Source organism: Uranotaenia lowii, chromosome 2 (assembly GCF_029784155.1).
Source record: "Uranotaenia lowii strain MFRU-FL chromosome 2, ASM2978415v1, whole genome shotgun sequence".
NCBI lineage: Eukaryota > Metazoa > Arthropoda > Insecta > Diptera > Culicidae > Uranotaenia > Uranotaenia lowii.
Window position 1 is genome coordinate 212,313,433 of NC_073692.1, and position 21,919 is coordinate 212,335,351.

At 33.5% G+C, this 21,919-nt stretch overlaps 1 protein-coding gene across 8 annotated transcripts in view; it reads right to left on the reverse strand.

Moving 5' to 3' along the window:
- LOC129749946 (anoctamin-8-like) overlaps positions 1 to 21,919 on the reverse strand; it is a 178,348-nt gene that overhangs the window by 75,047 nt on the left and 81,382 nt on the right. For all 8 annotated transcript variants that reach the window (XM_055745093.1, XM_055745094.1, XM_055745098.1 and 5 more), the window contains one exon: positions 16,657 to 16,773. In XM_055745093.1, coding sequence (XP_055601068.1) covers positions 16,657 to 16,773 — 117 coding nt within the window. The remainder of the gene's footprint in view (positions 1 to 16,656; positions 16,774 to 21,919) is intronic.

The window sequence follows — 21,919 nt, forward strand, 5'->3', positions numbered from 1 at the left end:
GAAACACAAACAGAAAAAGAACACACCGAATACAATAGCATGGACGAAAGATACATTCCTGTTTAAGAAAAAGCGGATGTTATTATGTAAATAAGTGAATGCGGGATTCGCGCCATATTATCACCGTCACTCACTAAATACTGGCAAAGCATATTGTTTCCCTTTTGTTTTTTTTATATAATTCATTGTACCGTTGCGCGAGAAAATGTAAAAAAAAAGATGACAGACAGCTTCCGGCGGAATGTAGCCGGTCGTTTTGTTACAGTCACCAAATGTGCAGATATTTTTCTGCTCTGTCATCTTGTTTTTTTTCTTAAATAAAAAACGCAGCTCCGAAAAGACGTTTTTTTTTTATTCTTCGAGAGAAAATAAATGTTAGGCAAAGCTATACAGAAAACAATTGAAATTTTACAGATATAAACCAAGAAATGCAATCGAAAAAAGTATTGTGGAAAACAAGTTTAATTTTATTACGGGTGATAGGAAGGAGAAAGGGGGGCTCCTTTACAATTTTCCGCATAACTCGAGAACTAAACGAACAATGAAACCAAATTTTGCATGGGAGGGCATTTGGATACGTGAAATGGTTAAATGATTATTTGAGACACTTTTCTCTTTCAAATGGGAATAAATTAAAGGAAGAGGGGAGCTTTATGCTTTGCATAAACAAAGAACTAATCTAACAAATGGAATCAAATATGGCATGGAAAATCATTTGGGTACGACAATGGTTCTATGATTTTTTGAAACATCACCCTTCTTTCAGGGAGTACATAGATAGTGGGAAGTGGGACCCAATACAATTGTGTTGGTATGACTGAAGAAGTAATTTAACAAATAGAATCAAATTTGATATGGGAAGGTATTTGACTACGATATATGTTTCAATGAAAGTAACAGACCCTTCTGCTTTGCAGTGCGGAAGAGGAGGGACGGAGGGTGTTCTATATAAATGTTGTTGTCTTGCTTAAGAACTAATCAACCAATGGAACCAAATTTGATATCAGAGTGTTTTTGATTATGAAGCAGCAGTTGCGAATGGAAAGGGGAAAGGGGGCTTCCATTTAAGTTTTTTGTCTGAAATCGAGTATTTATCAAGCCATAGAGATCATATTATATAAGAGAGGCTGTTTGCGTATGGATAATTAGGACCCTCCCCTTAATCTCAAAAACTTTTCAGACAAATGGAGCTAAATGTAACATTATTTAGATACTAAAGTGAGTCTATAGTAGTAAAGTGAATCATCTTAAATCTGGACGCACTGTTTATTATACCATAGCGCTCCCAATTGTCGGATCGTGAAAGTTTGACAGTACTTTGTTTTGGAATGTTCACTCTATCAGTGCTGAAAATTTCATTACGATTCGTTTTGTTTCAAAAAAGTTACACGTGATGGAAGCCGCGAAACGAAAATTAATTTTGGACACCCACGTTAAAATCCGACGTGATCAGGTTCAAAATACGCGAAATCGTTAAAAATGGTCAAATCGACCGTGTGCAGCGTTCTCAAACGTTTCCGTGAGATGCATACTATCGAAATTGTTGAGAACGATCAAAGCAAACCCAGAGCAGTCGGTCTATGACATCGCCGAGAAATACAATGCTGACTGGTGCACCGTCAGAAGGATTCGTCTGCGCGAAGGAATACGATCTTATCGGGCCAGAAAGCAACCAAACCGGACATTGAAGCAGAATGTAGTAGCCAAAGGACGTGCCCCGAAGTTATACAACAAGGTTCTAACGAAGTACGACGAATGCATCCTCATAGATGACGAAACGTACGTGAAGATGGATTTTAGGCAGCTTCCTGGCCAAAAATTTTGTAAAGCCACTGCACTGGTCGGGGTGATGTCCCAGGCAAGTTCAAATTAATTTAAGCCAATAAGTTTGAAAGAAAGTTTTGATCTGGCAAGGTATTTGCAGGTGCGGACGAAAAATCCCGGTTTTTGTGAAAATTAAGACCATGGACTTCAAAATGTACAAGGAGGAGTGCCTGAAAAACGTTATTTTTCGGAATTGTCTGAATTGCTACCCGATTCAACTTTTTTGGGCAAAGCCTGTCGTAATTGAATGACTGGGGTGTTAGCTGGGGTGTTCCTTCGTCGAATTTGATCCAAATCTCATCAGTTCCTCATCCTCATCAATCTTTATACCGGTTCTAAATAAGTTAAGTGTGAACTGGTAGATATAATAGGACTCTTACTACACACACATACAAAAAGTCTGTTGGACACACGTCAGATGTTTTTATATGTGAAAAAGCAAAATTTAATCAAAATATTGGTTTTACATTATAAGAATTCTAGATTCCTCTAAAAAAAACATTCATAAAGTGAATTTCGAATCATTTGCTAACAAGTGGAAACGATTCTGTGGATATTTTATTGGATATCAGTGCGGAATCAAGCAAAACAAAATGAAAAACAGCCAACCATCATTGTAAAGCACATTGAACGGTTCCTTCAGATCCTTTGTTCACGTATTCGGGTCTATCTTATGAAATTTTGAACCAAGAAGATGAAGTTTTTCCAAAAAATTTTCATTACGAGATTGATTAAGAAACTTGAGCAATATTTGTCCTGTTTCCACTAAAACGCTCGTATCCTGAACAAAATCTTCATTTTTTTTTTCAAAGAACCCACTCGAAATCAGAAAAAAACACAAACAAGTCCAAAAATGTTCTAGCTTTTGAAAAATGTCGCATATAAGGAATTTTTCTATAATTTTGATAAATTCTTCAAAAAATATCTTTCTTTCGTCGATTTGTATTCATTTAACATGGGGCTGCCACATTTGTTTGCTCAACGGCTTTCCTAAACTAATGCACTGACTGTGTAAAAGCCATATGGACCACGGATGCGGTTGCTTTGGTCGGAATTTGGATCCAAACCGCCGTCTAGATTTAGCTGTCAAAGTTATCAATTTTGGATCACCCTACAAGGAAAAAAACTGCATGGGTTTTTCAAATACAAGATCATGATAATTTTACCATGTCCACGATCTAGTATTTTCTACCACGATTTAGTATTTTCTACCAGAAATCTTGGCAGAAGAACTACGACATAGTATTTTTACAATGTGACAGGTCATAGTAATTTCCTCGTGTCTAAATTACCATGCGCATGATATTAAGATATTGCTCGATTCGTGTTCTTACAATTAAATACAATGCGCATGGTCATCGTCTTTCGTGAAGTCCAGGTTGTATCGACGACAGCCGGACAGGACCTCAACGTGCATTTAAACCGATACGCACCCGGAGCCGGAAAAAAGATCAATCTGGTCGGAAAATGTATGTTTTCGGGTAAATGAGATTGTGTTCTTATTCTTCCACATTTTTTCATACTTATATGTGTGCCAAATATATTTACTGTTTTTTTTTTCAATTTGTTCAAGTGTCGGCGAATGCTGTTCTCGAGTGCCCCAACCCGTGGGAACCTCCCTTGAAGGACGAAAGATCATCGGGACGAAGGATGCTGTGTTAACTAACGGGTGAACTAGCGTACTGTTAGCGGGACTCAGTTTCAGCACATCTGCCGGGCTGGAAAATGCAGTCTTTCAGGTGAGTGAAAATGTTTTTTTTTTTAATATTAATCTGCTGTTGTCCTATTACCCATAATTGATTACTTTTCCCGTTTTATTTTTTCAATATCATTTCAGGCACTGCTGCCCTCTTCGATTTAACCCGAGATCCCCGGCTGTGGGTTTTAAAATAATAAAGTGAACTGATGTGAAGAATAAATAGAGTAATAAAATTATTACCTATTTGTAAAAAAAATTAAAATTATTTTGAGGCCTCCAAAATATTATAGTTTATAGAGGAGTCTCGTGTTAGCCTTTGCGGAGAGCGGTCGCAAAATCAGTCGTCGCGTTTGTTTGTTTTTTTGTTTTATGTGCGTATTTATGCAGTGAATATGGCGCATTGGTCAGTCTGGTTTGGAAAAATTGGTGCTCTAGAAAGTTCTGGGAAAAAAGTTAGTGATTCCAATGTATAATAGTTGTGAAATGACCTGATTGAAGAAGGATCGTTGCGCGTGTTAGTTATAGAGAAAGGCAGGGGCATCTTAAGGCAATGTTGATTTGGTTTCCCAAGCCACCAAGTGGAGAATTAATTCAGTATTTTCCGTTCATATGCGTCGGGGAATGCAATTTCTTTTAAACATGCAGTGCGGTTTTGTGAAACAGCGAAAAAAGCAAGCTGCAAAAGATGATTGGTGGTGGGTGGATGAGGGAAGTGTTGCAGGTGAAAGGAAGTGAAAAAATAAGTATGCGTTTCGCGGATCGCAGCAGGCGATGGACGCCTCTACACATACTATCCCAAGTAACAATTTAGGTTTTCTAAGGGACTTCCTACCAACTATAAATTAAAGCTATAAAACCACGGCCGGTTATATAAGGATCAATAAAACTGCAATACAACGCTTAATAGCACAAAAAGGCCCTTCTGCAGTAGGTTCTGTAGCGCAAATTATAAAACCTTAGTAAGCCAAAACAAATTCAAAAGCTCTTTATAAATTGCGCTTATGAAACCTATTGATTATATTATTTTCATCTACAAATAACTCTGCTCCGGAATAAGGATCCTGGTAATAATTTTTAAAACTAATTAATCTCGTTCAAAATAAATATAAAAATAAAATAAAACACAAAGCTAATACCTGTTCTTTATCATTTTATTCAAAGTTATTTTCTCATCCTGATTTTTTTTTACCTGTTGATTTTTCTCTTGCGCTTTCAAATTTACCGCAAATAGGTATGAGAAAATTTGAGAAAAATGAGGGGCCTGCTGAAATTCGTCCTTTTTAAGAATAAATATCCGATTAATCGGATTGAATGAATTTTATTTTCAATTTTAGAATCTTTCATGTGAATGGTAAACATTTTTTCAACATTATCACAGTCGTAAGGATGTCCAAGCTCATAAAAAACATGAACAAGATAAGTGTTTTTTTTTTTCTAAAATAGATATACATCGTTTTTATATTCATCATTATTTTTCGTACAAATGGCGCTTATACATGAAATTAATAATAGTCGATATTGAACGCTTAAAAAACAATTTTGTTTTTTATAAATTACTTATCGAACTAATACACTTTTACATAACTTTTTTGTCTTATTGAGGAGTGTGGAATTACAAAAAGCACTTTGAACGGCATTCTATAAACCGACAAAGTTATATAGCAGTCTGTGAGCCTTTCCTACAAAACTGCTTTAGGCTCGATGCGTTTTTTTGAAGCATTTTGTTAATTCTTATAAGTACAAAACGCTGCAAGGCCCTCTCGAAAATATTACCAAAAGAATATTACATGTACCTTATAAAACTTTTCGGATTCAAATAATGTTGACGGTAGAGGAATTGATAATCAAATAAAACTTACAAAAACATTTGTTTAAAATTTTTATTATTTCAAGAATTATTTCACAATGTTTCATGTACATAGGAATGTTTATCTCAAACTTTACTTTACACTTTTTCTGATCATTTTCTGACTTCATCTTAGAAAATTATAAATTCAAAACAAAACTACGCACTCCTAGCAGGTGATCAAATATTCAGTATGCCTCCGTTCCGGATGATTGAAGAAATGAATTTAATCTTTTGTTGTTCTCATAAAAATAATTGAACACAATTATTTACACTGTTCACTTAGAAAATCACAATATTCTTGAGAGACAACCTTATTTTTCGATTATTTTCACGTAAAACTGCAGTTATCGGTAATCAAGACCAATTCCAGTGAGATGTACATTTCCAGTGTATAATTCCACTGAGCAGCATTCCATTCCTTTTTTGACAAAAGACGACGTCAATTTCATCCGTTGTTGTGCCAGGCAAACGCGAAAACACTTATTCCCTCCTTTGCTTTCGAAAAACATCCTATTGTTGACGTTTTGGTCGATTACTGCATAACTTTCTTTTATAAACCCTTTATCTGGCCAAATACCCCTTACAAGCTTATTTTGGCATATAGAGGGATTTGCTGCATATAAACGTTTTAAAAAGGCTACAATCAGTCAATAAGCAACATTTATAAAACAGAAGTTTCTTGCAAAGACCTTATAAGAACAAGGGTACTGAGAAAGTATATAAAAAGGCTTTTATAAATCAAAACAGGTTTGTATGAAGGTATTTCTTGACTTTTTCAAAAGGTAAATATTTTGAGATATAAAAATGTTTTATAGCATGCACAAAGAGTCAAATAAAAACTTAATCAGAAAAATTTATTGCTGTTTCATAGATTGCCTTTATAAGACACTTGTAGCTGTCCTGGAGTAAAGTCGTGAAAAGGTTTCCAATGAATACATTTCAAAATAGTTATCGGTATTATACATCACTTATAAAACTCCTTGCAAAAATTATAAAACCTATTTTACTTTTGTGTGTTACTTGGGTAAGCAGCAAACTCTGGTGAGCCCGTTTCAACTTATTATCTTCCTAATCTTTCGTCTTGCTCTATTTTCAAGAACGGTGACCGTACTCACTCAATTGACGGAGGGTATGCTGTCAATGCTGGCAGTCTCGAAAAAAATCATGTTCTCACTTGCAAATAATATTTTTGTCTCTCGCTGCTCAGAATTTCAAACAATAATAACAGCGAGAACAGTGGGCTCATTTTTTCTCAGCCTAATAAAAAAAAAATCAAGTTTGGTAGAAATATAAATTAAAAGAAATTTAATTGTAATTAAAAATATTTTTTACATTAATAAAACATGCAGCTTAGCTTTAAATACCATAATTTGAACGAGCCTCGGATTTAGAAGAAGACAATGTTCGCTTCCTGTATGATAACGTTAATAATTAATGATACGTTTCGTTTCAGCTTGTATATAATTGGATGTTATCGATGAAAATATTTTTTCAATTTTCAACAATTTCAACATTCTTAATTCTTTATTTCCGTAATCAGTTCATGTTTCTACAGTACTCAATTGCTTCCAAAAATACTGAACATGTAAAAAAGCTGCAAGTCAGAAACACGTTTAAAATTTTTGTCCCTTTTCTCATCTTTTTTTCTTAGCAGATGTTCATTTTTGCGCTTGCTATGAGGGATGAATCTACACAATTCCACAGACAACGAACCTTTTTTTATTTAAAAAAAAAATCTTTTTAAGGAACTGCTGGAATTTGGTTTTCTACACAATTGGAGGATGATATGTGAATTTAATATAATAACTAGCAGACCCGGTAAACTTCGTCTTACCATGTCTAACTTGTGTCTATTTTCCATTTATACGTCGCTGATTAACTTAAAAATAGCATTAAATATTGAGTTGTTAATCGTCTCGCTGTCCTAGTTTTTTTTTACATTTCTCTCCTTCCGTATACTTGAACCAGTTCCCGAAGAGCACTTGTCTTGCCATGAAATCTAGAAATTTTTTATACTGAAAATTACTTTTTCATATTCATGCAATCAAAAAATGCTAATTAAATTCCTTTGAACTTTAACCCAATGAATCCAGGAAACGATTAGTTTTGAAAGGAGGAAAGAATATGTTTAAAAGATTTTTTATATTATTTAACCGAATCACAGCATTTTGTCTACTTTATCTAATTTTACCCATTTTTATCAAGAGTTTCTAATTGAAGCATTGCGATGTTCTGATTTCAAAATTTCTTCAACATTGTTGGTGGTAAGTTGCGTATTCATTTAGGTTTATGTAATATTTTCAACATTCATTAACGTTTAATTAAAAAGCAGATTTTTTTTATATTAAACAGAAGAAAATTAAATAATCTGTACAGGCTACGATGGTTTCATTAGTTCATTTTATTTTCTGGATATTTTCATGTAAACATCTCTCAAAACCATAAAAAATTGAATGCCTTTTTGATTGTAATTCTTAATTTTCAATAAAGAATCATCGAGGCAAGTGCAAACGGATATCATCACAGTTTAACTTTCATATTCTCTTAAAAAATCTCAAATGGTAGATATTTCATGGCTAAAGGCGCGTTTCCATTTGTTTCATCCTGTCAAATGAAAGGAATTAAAATTATTTTTGACACTTTCCGGTCATATTAAAAATGTATCGAAAAAATTCTGCTGCCACCGGAATATCAAACACCAAGAAAAAACTTTTCAACAGAAAAGTGGATCAAAAGTCTCTTCAATGTAGACAAAATATGTAAAACAAAACACACTTTTTATGTTAAGTACGTACTTCAATTGTGTGTAAACAAACAAATAATAAGTTAACAGTTTTTCGGTGAATGATTTAAAAAAAAAGTTGAGTTTATTTTGTCAGATTGTTAATTTGGACCCATCAATTTATAGATGAAGAGTTAATTTATATTCACATTAAAGGACAGGTTCTTCTTCAGTTTATGTCTGTTCATTTTCAATGGCTTTTGTTGTTGTTCTACAAATTTGAAGACGCTTGATACGTCTTCAGTTAAGTACATTTGTATATGTTAAAAAAATGTTTTAGATCTATTCTGTTGAATACATCTTTTTCATTTTACTGTTTTCGGTATAAATCAAAACTAACCTTCTAAGCATAAAGATTAAACAATTGTACGTAAATCATTCAACTTTCTTTTTTTATTCAAAACTACTTACTTAACTTATGCATCAGTATTAAATTCATATTTTTAGACAACAATTGCTGCTTCAATCAACACGAAATCAAAACAGTTGTAAATAGTTTAAATGGTTTATATTCGATCGGCAAAATATCAATCTGGGTAACATCTAGCTTTCATTTATTCATATGTGCTGTACAAATATGCTAAGAATCAAGTAGAAAAAAAACACATCTAGGCTTCATATCGCCACCACGTGCATTGAAAGTATGCTTGGTTGAGAAATAAGCGCCGAAATGTTTCCACTAATCAGTATGCTATGCCCTGGTTACTATCCTCTCACGACGTTTGCTCGCGACGCCTCGACCATGGAGACGAAAAACAAACCGCCCGCCCGGCGCCCAAAGTAAAGAAAATCTCGAGAAAATGGATGTCATGACTTTTATTTTATTCAAATTATTACAAATTTAATTATTACGGACAATTGATGCGACTTTGTGTTGCTTTTATTCGATATAAACCGATTCGCATGCCTACAGAAAATTCTAAAAATAATTTCATTTGAATCGTTTGGGCCATTCCGGAGGAGTAGTACTACAAACACCGTTACAAGAGAATTTTATATAATAGATTACAATAATTTTGTTGCAATTATTTTTTACAAGATTATATTTTGCTACCAGTCTTTCTGTACGCGCGCTGCTTATCCGTGTGACGAGAAAATGTTTGCTCTCGCTCACAGCTTTTTTATTCGCAAGCGTTGCGACTGTGCATGTCACATGAGATTTGTTGCTTGCTTGTTTACTTCTCATTCGGAAAATATTGCGATGCGTTCGGGGATATATCGTCTCTTTCTGACACGAGCGAGCTCTGTGTACTGGATGTACGCGAGAAAGCTCGCGAGACAATGCTCGTGAGACGTCTCGTGTACGATGGTTTGCTGCGCAGCCGGTTTTTTAAACACGTTTAATGACATATTTCTTATGCTGTGTGAGAAGAATTGAATGAATGAATAGAAGGCCAGAGAAAACAATTAGCGCTAAGTTGTTATTTAAATTAAAAGTTGATCCAGGATCGTGGCTCTTTATTGTCATTGCTGATAAATATTTACAACTGCATTGCTACACCTTGCAAAAATAAGTGTTATTTGTAAAAATTTATTCAAATTTAGATTTTTGTAAGCTTTTTTTAAATAAATCCTCATCATGGTTTAGAAGCAACAACTTTGAAATGAGAGCTGCAGCTGGAGTTCCGAATTGTAATTCAAAGATGGTATATATTATTTACTTGAACTTGATCTCTGAACTTGTTTTTCAAGATCTGAAATTTGAACTCTGTTTTTAAAGCTTCATAATAACTCAAATAATGTCAATATTTAAGGATTATCCACCTTTTGTCCCAAAAAGGGAAGTTACGAACTTCCACAAAAAACATTTGTCACATCTATTTTTGAGTTATGCCAAATATCCGTACGCAAAAAAACCCTCTTTTCAAATATGGCCCCTTCTTTGAAAAGCTCTTTATCTTGAACTTACATGGGAGCCCCCCATCTTTTCCAATTTTGTCCCCCACTGCTTGAAGCAGGTAGGCTGATTTACCTGGCTCGAGTTTACATAAATTTCTAATTGAAAGAAAAATATTCGCATATTGGAATTGTATTTATTCAAATAGAATTTAGAAAACTGATCAATAGCGTGAATCGGGACAGTTTTTTAGTGTATCCCTAAAATTCTGTATTATGAGCACCTCCAGCCCCTGATAAGCTTTAGATCAGGGGTGAGCAACGCGCGGCCCGCGGGTTGCATGTGGCCCGCGACACCCTTTTGTACGGCCCGCGAAGCTTTTTTCAAATTCAAATGCATTAACTTTTCTCAACAATGCATTGTTAGGAAAATTTATATGACTTAATCAATATGCACTTATCTTAAGGTTGCCAGATTGCCCGGTTTTATCCAGCTCGGCCCTGCCCAGTTGCCTGGATTTCATTGAAAAATACCCGGATATTTTCACTTTATTTGGCAAATAAAAAAAATATAAATTGTGTTGTTAAAATTACTATTATATTATATTTAGCCACCAGAACAAATTTTTTAAGCAGCTTTTGCAAGAATAATCATGAAAGGTTTTTTCGAAGCTTAAAATACGATTTAAAATCCGTTTATAAGTTTTGATGAAAAAAAAATTATTTCAATTTCTTTTATCTTGATTTTTGTTGAGTATTTTTGGGTTTTGACAAAATTTGTCCAGATATTTTTTGGATTTTTGGTCGTCTATTTAGAAATGAAAAGCCCGGATTATGCTAGGATTTTATAGAAAATAGCCCGGTTTGTCCGGCCCCGATACGTGCTGAAAAAAATCTGGCATCCTCAACTTATCTGCATTGGCCCCACAATCATCAGGTTGTGAACTTTTTATTGGCAGGTTTCAAATACTTACAAAAAAATTTAAACCAAAACTTTGTGAATTATTTTTTTATTTCTGAATATTGACATAAATTGAGAAAGTTTATTAAATAAAGACTGGGTGAACGATTTGAGATTTTTTTATCAACATGAATCAGCCGGCATTAAAGTTACCGACAAAAATTATTAGTTGTTAGTTGGTGAAAACAAAAGATATCTGAAATTCTGTTATTCGACCCAAAAGGTCTTTGAGGTTTATCTGTGATGCCTTTTCAAAAATTCTATTGGAAATTTACATCAAACATTGATAAATTGAGTTATTTCACATATAATTTGCATTCCACATTACCGAAGTCATATTAAATCTTTAGAAATCATATCCCAATCAATGATATCTAAATAAGATTTAAAATTTAAAAAAATATGGATAAAAAATCTAGAATCAAGAATGTAGTTTTGAAGATATTTGTTTAAAAATATGTGAAATTGAACATTTTTCTGTTAGTTCGACAACCTTCCTCAACATCTCAATGCAATGATATGATCCAATTCAGAACTTCAATTTAAAAAAACAGGGTTTTCACCGTTTGTAGGAAAAAAAAATCTATGGACAAGTTTTACTTGTGGAAAAGAATAACAGAAAATAAATTAGCGTTTCAACGACAAACGCTTATAAGACTGCGATTTCTTTGAATATATATATTTTTTTAACACTGTTAGTTATCACTGTGGTAAGCTCCAGAAGATTTTTAAATGGAACGGATAACAAATAGTACCATTGGTTTTCACAATAATGTTGTAAGAACGAATGTTTGCTAAAAAGTATCTACTACTAAACAATTAAGAGAATTTAAAAATGTCAAAGTTGTAGTGATGTACCTTTTCAATACCGGGTGTTTAAAAAGTCATTTTAAATTCCTGTTTTTAAATACGTGAATTATCTTTTCCAGAAATAAATTAGTTGTTATACAATTGACGTGAAGCTCTGCTAATTATAAAAAAATTAACATTAAGTGCGGCCCGCCGACAAGATTTCAAATTTCAAATGGCCCGTTGGTTGAAAAGGTTGCTCACCCCTGCTTTAGATGATGTATTTTTTGGATTTAAAAAAATAAGCTATGGAAATTTAAAAAAAACGATGAAAAGGATTTTTAATAAACATTTTCAAACAGCTTTTTTCACCATCCTCGCCCTTCGAAGCAGTTTGAATATCTATCCTTCTAGCGCCAAAATTATGTTAAAAAAATGTTTCACCATATGCCAAACTCGTGGACATGAGACATTATAGCTTGAAGTTTTCCCAAACAACACTTATCATGGTATGAAAATTATCGATTTTATGCAGTGCAAATTTCTTTTTTTTAATAAATTTATTAAAGCAGAAAATATCAGTTGCATCACAAAATAATTTCTCCGCATTTTCTTATTTTTCTTTGAAAGTGAAATATTCAAAAATTTTGGCAAAAACAAATTTCTAAGAAAACATTTGTCCCGTATATTGGGGCAAGTGTGAATGCAAAGTTTATTTTCAGATGCGTCAGAGTTATGGCTTCAAAATGGATTTAATACGTATATCTGTTTGTTTGTTTTATCTAGTTTCATTGATATATCTGCAGTATTCCAGCAGTATAAATGTATGTTTGTTATTCCACTTTTAACGAATGCTTTTCAAAGCAAATGACCTTCATTTACAAAGACATTTAAGAATTTTAAATATCCGCTTCAGTTTTAACATTCGGAATACCCTTTCTGGTCTTTCCAACATATTGAATCATTTTGAAGACAAATTTCTTAAAAGTTCGACGTTTGCCCTTGTCCCAGCGTGTAAGTTGACAGGAGGGAATATTGTTTTGAACACTTTAAAAGTATACTAAAAATTTCTCATACAAATATTGCTTACAGTTGAATATCAGTTCTAAAGTCTCACTTTTCAAAAAAGAAGCGGATCTAAAGTCTCTTTTATGCACAGCAACACAACACAAAAACACAGCAAAAAGTACGATGTTTTTTTCAGAATTATTAAAAATAAAAAGCTTCCATTTTCATTTCTAAATTCGTTTCAATTGTGTATTTGAGCCAAAGTAACAATTTTTAGTAGAAAATATTTTTTTTATTTTTTTGTAAAAGAGAAAAGTTGAACGGTTGAACATGCTCTAGTGTTGCTTGAATGAAAATTATTCCGGAAAATGAATTCCCTAACTTTTGGTCAATAAAATTCAATTTATTTCACTGATACCTTTCACTTATGAACACGTCAGCCCTATCTTATCTAATTTAAAGAAAAGGCTCTTGATCAGTTAATGTGTTGGATCGGATTTTTTTATCTTCTTTTTCAGTTAAGTACATTTTTACATGTTCGACAAAATGTTTCCGATCTACCTCTGTAGATAACATCTTATTCATATTTCTGTTATCAATATGATTCAAAAATAAGCTTGTAGGCAAAATGGGTTAAAAATTTGTATGTAAATTCTTTCCTTTCAGTATTATTTTTTTCAATTGTCCGCAAAGTGTCATACCATTATTTCATTAGCATCAGAACTAAATTTATATTTTTTAGACATCAAATGCTATATGGACAACAAATATGGAAGTATTTTTGCAAATCTTTCAATTGGTTTTGATTCGATTGATAAAATACCAATCCGTGTCACATCTAAGCGTTATTTATTTCCACGTGCTGCATACAATTAAGCAAGAAAAAACATATCTCGGTTGCATATCGCCCCCACGTGCATAAGAAATTGTTAAATTTTTCCAGCGATCAATGAACAGTATGCTTTGGTTACTATCCACTTGCGACGACGTTTGCTTGACCATAGAGACGAAAAACAAACCCCTAAAAGAAAAGAAAATCTCTAAAAATGGATGCCATGACTTTCAATTTCGGATTTTGGCAAAAATAATGTATATGTTTTATTCGATCGGCAAAATGTCAATTTGGATCTCATCTAGGCGTCATTCATAACCATGTGCTGTACAAATGAGCTAGGAATCAAGTAGAAAAAAATCACATCAAGGCTTCATATCGCCACCCCTTGCATCGAAAATATGCTTGGTTGAGAAATACGCGCCAAAATATTCCCACTGATCAGTATGCTATGCCATGGTTACTATCCTCTCGCGTCGTTGGCTCGCGACCGACGCCTCGACCATGGAGACAAAAAACAAACCGCCTAAAGGAAAAAAAATCTCGAGAAATTGGATGTCTTGACTTTAATTTGTTTTAACTATTATAGAAACCATCTCCGGCCCCAAAAAACCCTCAGAGGCCAATTTTGACGATGATCGGTTCAACAGTTTCCGAGTCTATGGGGAACAGACAGACAGACAAACATTCATTTTTATATATATAGATAGATGACACCAAGTGAAAGACGTTTTTATATGAGTGAACTTAAAACTATGTTGGATAATCAGATTAAAATACGCTACGTTTGCTTTGCTGCTGATTCATCCCATACTATAAAATTCTCTTTACTACCAGCGGCAGGGCAAGATCTGTTGGATGTCACCGTCAGATGCATTGATTATTTGCCATGCGCCACACGACATCGACCTTTTGGTTTAACCAGTTTGATAAGCAAGCCGTGGCTTTAAACGCAGCGCCGCTAACAGAATCAAATTTTTGTACTGAACGAGAAAAGTACACGAGACGTCTCGCGAGAAAATGCGCACGAGCTGTCGCATGTACATGTATCTCATGTACCACGCACAACGTAACAAGAGACGAGCAACCGATTTTCGCATCGCAACAGAAATCCTAATGCCTTGATACACGTCTCGCTCGGCAAATTTTTTTTCTCGTCCGTGCACGGTACGCAGCTCGTCGCAGCTTGGAGAGAAAAGAGAACAAAGGCGCAATGCTCACTGTCTCTTGTGTGTGCTCGCGAGATTTCAGAAAGACTGTTTGCTACTACTACTACAAGCTGAATCATTGGAATTTTTTTAGAGATTGTTGTCATTTTGTCAACTTCTGTTCATATATGTATCACGCAAATTGTAGATTGTAGATACTCTTAGTGAATTGACACGTTTATTTATCAGAACTGCCGTAGCTATCATACATACATACATACAATTATGATGACTTGGGCATAATACACGGTAGTCCTTTTTCATTGTACTTTATCCATCCAATTAATTTAAAAATATCCCGCTTTTTTCGGGTGTATTTTGTTTTTCTTTCTTTTTTTCAGGCGGTGGGTTTTTGCTTAGTTAACAAAATTTCAGCTAGACCTGTGGTAAGGTTAGAGCTGCGTAAGGGTGAGGTAAGGTCAGGTAAAAGGTAATATCGGGTTTACATAAATGTGGTAAGTTTACAGTGTGGTAGCATTTGTCTGATAAAAATAACCCGAAGAGTTTTTCCTGGCGAATGAAATTGTCAGTGATCGACAATTTTTAGATAAGTATGGAACTAAAAAAAATGGTAAGGTTATTGTTCTCATATTGATCATTTATTATATATTAAATACGAGTCAATCTTGTATTGGACGGTCAAGGTACCAATATAATATAATCAACGATTATATTAAATTTATATCTGGACTTGTCAGAACATACAACATTGAAAGTCTAATCATATTCCAATGTCCCATTTGGCCATTAGGCTGTGATTGGGCGGGGCTTATTGATGAGGAAAGTAGCCTCGGAATGTGCAGCTAGGTCTCTGTCATTCTGAAATGGGTTAGTGGAATCTCAATAGAGCTAACACCTCCAGCACCCGCAACTGAAAAATGTTAATCAAATGGATTAATATTGCTTCTCTTGCATAACATACCTGCCAGCTCAGGGGGTCGTTGGATGGAACACACACACACACACACACACACACACACACACACACACACACACACACACACACACACCCACACACACACACACACACACACACACACACACACACACACACACACACACACACACACACACACACACACACACAAAATATTATAGTTTATAGATCTTTATAACATGCTGCATGGTAATTTGCATCATGATACGAAAAACATTTTAAAGAAAGTGGGTGTTACTTTAACAATGGAAAGTTGCACTTTTACAATGCACGAAGTAAAAGAACTCATTCTGTCATTAACAGTTTTACTAGTAGTCGAAATTACTATGCGCAGCAAAAATCAACACATAGTAAAATTACTATGTGTGGAGTAATTTCGAGAACAAAACATGATTGACTCAAAACTATGGTTGTGTTGTTCATTTAAACCACGGATTTAGTCATTTTACTATGCTTTTCTTTTGGGTGTATTTGTCAAGACGAACTACTGCAAACCCATTTGATGGAGACCGTAACAAAGTAAAGGAATACAACCGGGCAATAAAACACATTTTCAAACCTTTTTAGAACCAAATTTTAGAAGCTGTTGCTTCAACGCAAAAAAGAGATTTTTCTTGTTTCGGAACGAAGACGAAATGCCGAAAAATATGAATGCCCTTGCCCGCTTAACTTTTTGAACAACCTAGTGAATATTATTTTGTGTCCAGTTAATATAATTTAACATTAAAATTGAATATGTATTTTTTCCTAACAAGGCACAAAAAAAATCATATATACGTTAGAAAAATTCTGAACAACAATTTCCTTTAGAACAGCGAAATAGTAATCACTCAAGTTTAGTGGCTTATGACAAAGTATACACCTACTTCATTGCTGTTCCGCAGACAGGAGAAAGCAAAAAAGGGTCATGTTCATTCGTAATTACACCTACCTAGCGGCTGCGGGGCGAAAAACTTCCGTACCCAACTGGACTGAAGCTGCTGTAAGGCGCTCGTTTCGTGCAACGGAAACACTTGCGTTATCAGACCCAGCTCCTGCCAGGCGGCCACTGAAACGAAACCGGAAAAAGAAAATACAACTTTAGCGGAAAAAAAGTATTTTACATAATGAAGGCTCTAAGAGAACTGCGTCTCTGATTTGTTCAATGAGTGAAGTGGAGAGATTTAAAAAAAAAACTGGGAAAAAACTCAGGTGAGTGATTAATGATAATACTATGAACTTGTAGCGTAGCATATTCAAGATACAATAAACATAAAAATTATGAAATAAATTCCACGGTATGTTGCCCTTGAATTATAGATTTTTACTCAACATTATCTGAAAAAATTCACAAATTTCTGTGTGAGTTTTTCATCTTATTGAGAGCAACTGTCAAGCTCACTGGATCGAAGCCAAATTGTTCACATTTTCCCTTATCATCACGCAATGTGGTTTTATATTGACCTATTCTACAATTTGACACAAATCCCCATAAGGTCGACTAAACTGCCAGCACGAAACGACGACGTCAAAACACCTTGGCTTGAGTGGTTTTTCCCACTCTCTTACCTTCCGCCTTCACGCCAACACACCTCTGACAATCAACAAGCTGCGGGAAAAAAGAGTGCAGGAGTACCTACTCAGCAAACAGGACCGAGGATTTCGGAAGAAGAAAATAAAACCGTTAGGATGTTGTTACGTCAAAAGCCATGTCCCCCGTCAGCTAAACCGGAGGGAGATATCGGCGGAGATCTGAATTAGAAGCAAGTGTTAATGTTCACGCGGTGGATGCCATATATACGGAAGGTGCCCCTACTAGCTCTAGCTGTTGCTTTTGATAACACCATCACGGTTCAAATTGTACAAAACGAAAAGTCACGAACACTTGTTGATGATTGGATTACCTTACCTTCAACGCCCTTTCGCTTTTTATTTTGGAAAATGAAATGCAGAAATGTAGATGTACATACATAGTATGTAAAATCTTGTGAGCAAACAATTAGGAAAAAAGTTAATCCTAAAACTCATACAATCAAAACGAACTTAAATTCTATAGTAATACAAACAAATGTAATATCAAAACGTTAACAAAGCGTTTACTGATAAATGTGTTGGATGAAGACAAAACGTGGAAAAGCATTTAGCCAAAAATCGACTTTATAGGATTGCAATCTAATTGATTTGTGAAAACCAATGTGTACTAACGGTATTCTATGTTATCTTTGTCATTTTTCAGGCACACAGCCGGCCATAAGTTTGGGATCACCCCTTAAAACATGAATATTTAGTTCGGTCATATTTTATCTTATTGTATATTGCATTCATTTTAATCTCACTCGAAAAATCGTGAGCTAAACCTTCCTCGGATGTATTTGGCAAAATGTAAGGGCTGTATTCGAAAAAAATACAACACTTGCATTGGTATATTACTTATGAACGGATGAATGAAAATTGATGAAATTTTCAGAGATACAACCTATTAGAATATTGTTGACATGTGCAAAATTTTGTGGCGGACTGTCAAGAAGTTTTTGGGGTAGCGTCTAATAAATAAATCCATTAATTAAAATTTTTGGGCAGGATCGAGAAAAATCTAGGGAAGTCCAATTGAAAGATACTCCAAAACAGCTGGGAATCAACTATGCGTTCAGAGTTCATGTGGTGAATCGTTCTACAAGTCCTATTTAGAAGATCTAACAGTGAGCTACGGTTTGAATAAAAGTAAGAAACTCTATGAAGGTATGGAAAGTAAAAGGTTTAACAAAGCGTCATCCGAACCTTCTAATTGAAGAAGTTGTTAAGCGGGTTAAATTTTCTGTCTGATTCGCCCAACAAACAAACAAAAATACCAGTGTTCGGCACAAAAGCGCTAAACCGCTAATCGCTAATTAGTCCGTTAAGTTTTTGTTAGCGGTTTAATTTTGCCGCTAAATTTTGACAAAGCTAGCGAATTAACCTTGAACCTCGACACAAGTTTGTGGCATTGATAAGTGTCACTGATAAAAATCTATTCCATACCAAAATTGGACCAAGATGAAATCTAGAGAAAAAATTTACCCACACTCTTGTTCCATTAACTGTAAAACGCTTAAGAACTGCCTCAATTTGAATCCAAATCTTATCAGTTTTGGATCTAAGGCTAGTTCTTAAAAAGTTGAATTGAAATGGTATAATGTACATTGATGTTGCTTTGGTCAAGTGTGAGTCTAAATCGGCTGTTTGGAACAAGGATTTTGCAAGGGGCTGAAAGAAAGTAAAATTTCCTAACTGACTTTTCAGTACCGCACTTACTTTAGGGTCCAAGCAAGACACATCTGTACCGTCATCTGTCTGTCGAAAACTACCCTTTTTCACCTCCCTCGCTTGCTTTGTTCTTCCTATATAGGCAATGGAAGCGCTTCCGAATATGGGTGATGGTTTTCCACTAGTGCAAGTGGGATGCAGCTAAAATTTCACCCAACTTTTGACAGATCTTACGGGTTTTTTCTTAAGGAGAGAAAGAATAACTTTTCGATTCCATCGCCTATTATTCTGTGTTTTTAAGGACAACACACTGCTAATGCGAAAGTCAAGACACTACACTGACGTTTTGGTACCAAAATGCCATTGAAATCAAAGGGGAACTGACGGAACTGACGTTCTGGTTCCAAAAAGTCAGTACTGTCCGTTTGAATGTGATATGACAGTTGCTTCAGTCCTTTGGTATTTAGTCCCTAATGTTTATAAATGGATAGTAAAATGTGTACTGTAAATCCTTATAATATGAAATTCGAAAACAATAATTTTTCGTTTTACGTTATTGTTGGTCAACAGTTAGTGATAAGCGATTAGCGCTTCAAGCTTGAAGCGATAAATTTTCCGGCACATCTAGCGGTTTTGATTAGCGATCGCTAACTTTGCATGAGTTAGCGATTTCATTAGCGGCGCTAATCTTCCAGTTAGCGATGCCGAGCACTGATCAAACATCGTGTCTTTATGATAAAAAAAGTTTGAGCCATATAAAGTAAACATATACATTTTGCCAAAAACATCCGAGAAAGGTTTAGCTCATGATCGAGATAAAAAAAAATGCAATATGTCTTGAGAAGGCTGAGATATGGCCGACCAAAATGTTCATGTTTTTAAAGGGGTGATTCTAAACTTACTACCGTCAGTATAAGTATTATTTTTGTGAACTTGTGATAAAGCTCAGTTGGCAAGTCAGTTTCTTCCTGAGCCGAAGTCCGTGAGTTCGAGCCCAAGAGAAAACATCGAATACATTTACATAAAATTTTCAAAAACTGTTCGCTTTCCGCAACTTTGAAAAAAAGTCGCGAATAATATAACGATGGTAAAACGACTATGATTGAAACAAAAAAAAAATATTTTTCTGTCATTGAGGCTTCATGACATATCATTAATTGTCATTTTTGTCATTTTTGTCATTTTTGTAATTTTTGTCATTTTTGTAATTTTTGTCATTTTTGTTATTTTTGTCATTTTTGTCATTTTTTTTCATTTTTGTAATTTTTTTCATTTTTGTAATTTTTGTAATTTTTGTAATTTTTGTAATTATTGTAATTTTTGTAACTTTTGTCATTTTTGTCATTTTTGTCATTTTTGTCATTTTTGTCATTTTTGTCATTTTTGTCATTTTTGTCATTTTTGTCATTTTTGTCATTTTTGTCATTTTTGTCATTTTTGTCATTTTTGTCATTTTTGTCATTTTTGTCATTTTTGTCATTTTTGTCATTTTTGTCATTTTTGTCATTTTTGTCATTTTTGTCATTTTTGTCATTTTTGTCATTTTTGTCATTTTTGTCATTTTTGTCATTTTTGTCATTTTTGTCATTTTTGTCATTTTTGTCATTTTTGTCATTTTTGTCATTTTTGTCATTTTAGTCATTTTTGTCATTTTTGTCATTTTTGTCATTTTTGTCATTTTTGTCATTTTTGTCATTTTTGTCATTTTTGTCATTTTTGTCATTTTTGTCATTTTTGTCATTTTTGTCATTTTTGTCATTTTTGTCATTTTTGTCATTTTTGTCATTTTTGTCATTTTTGTCATTTTTGTCATTTTTGTCATTTTTGTCATTTTTGTCATTTTTGTCATTTTTGTCATTTTTGTCATTTTTGTCATTTTTGTCATTTTTGTCATTTTTGTCATTTTTGTCATTTTTGTCATTTTTGTCATTTTTGTCATTTTTGTCATTTTTGTCATTTTTGTCATTTTTGTCATTTTTGTCATTTTTGTCATTTTTGTCATTTTTGTCATTTTTGTCATTTTTGTCATTTTTGTCATTTTTGTCATTTTTGTCATTTTTGTCATTTTTGTCATTTTTGTCATTTTTGTCATTTTTGTCATTTTTGTCATTTTTGTCATTTTTGTCATTTTTGTCATTTTTGTCATTTTTGTCATTTTTGTCATTTTTGTCATTTTTGTCATTTTTGTCATTTTTGTCATTTTTGTCATTTTTGTCATTTTTGTCATTTTTGTCATTTTTGTCATTTTTGTCATTTTTGTCATTTTTGTCATTTTTGTCATTTTTGTCATTTTTGTCATTTTTGTCATTTTTGTCATTTTTGTCATTTTTGTCATTTTTGTCATTTTTGTCATTTTTGTCATTTTTGTCATTTTTGTCATTTTTGTCATTTTTGTCATTTTTGTCATTTTTGTCATTTTTGTCATTTTTGTCATTTTTGTCATTTTTGTCATTTTTGTCATTTTTGTCATTTTTGTCATTTTTGTCATTTTTGTCATTTTTGTCATTTTTGTCATTTTTGTCATTTTTGTCATTTTTGTCATTTTTGTCATTTTTGTCATTTTTGTCATTTTTGTCATTTTTGTCATTTTTGTCATTTTTGTCATTTTTGTCATTTTTGTCATTTTTGTCATTTTTGTCATTTTTGTCATTTTTGTCATTTTTGTCATTTTTGTCATTTTTGTCATTTTTGTCATTTTTGTCATTTTTGTCATTTTTGTCATTTTTGTCATTTTTGTCATTTTTGTCATTTTTGTCATTTTTGTCATTTTTGTCATTTTTGTCATTTTTGTCATTTTTGTCATTTTTGTCATTTTTGTCATTTTTGTCATTTTTGTCATTTTTGTCATTTTTGTCATTTTTGTCATTTTTGTCATTTTTGTCATTTTTGTCATTTTTGTCATTTTTGTCATTTTTGTCATTTTTGTCATTTTTGTCATTTTTGTCATTTTTGTCATTTTTGTCATTTTTGTC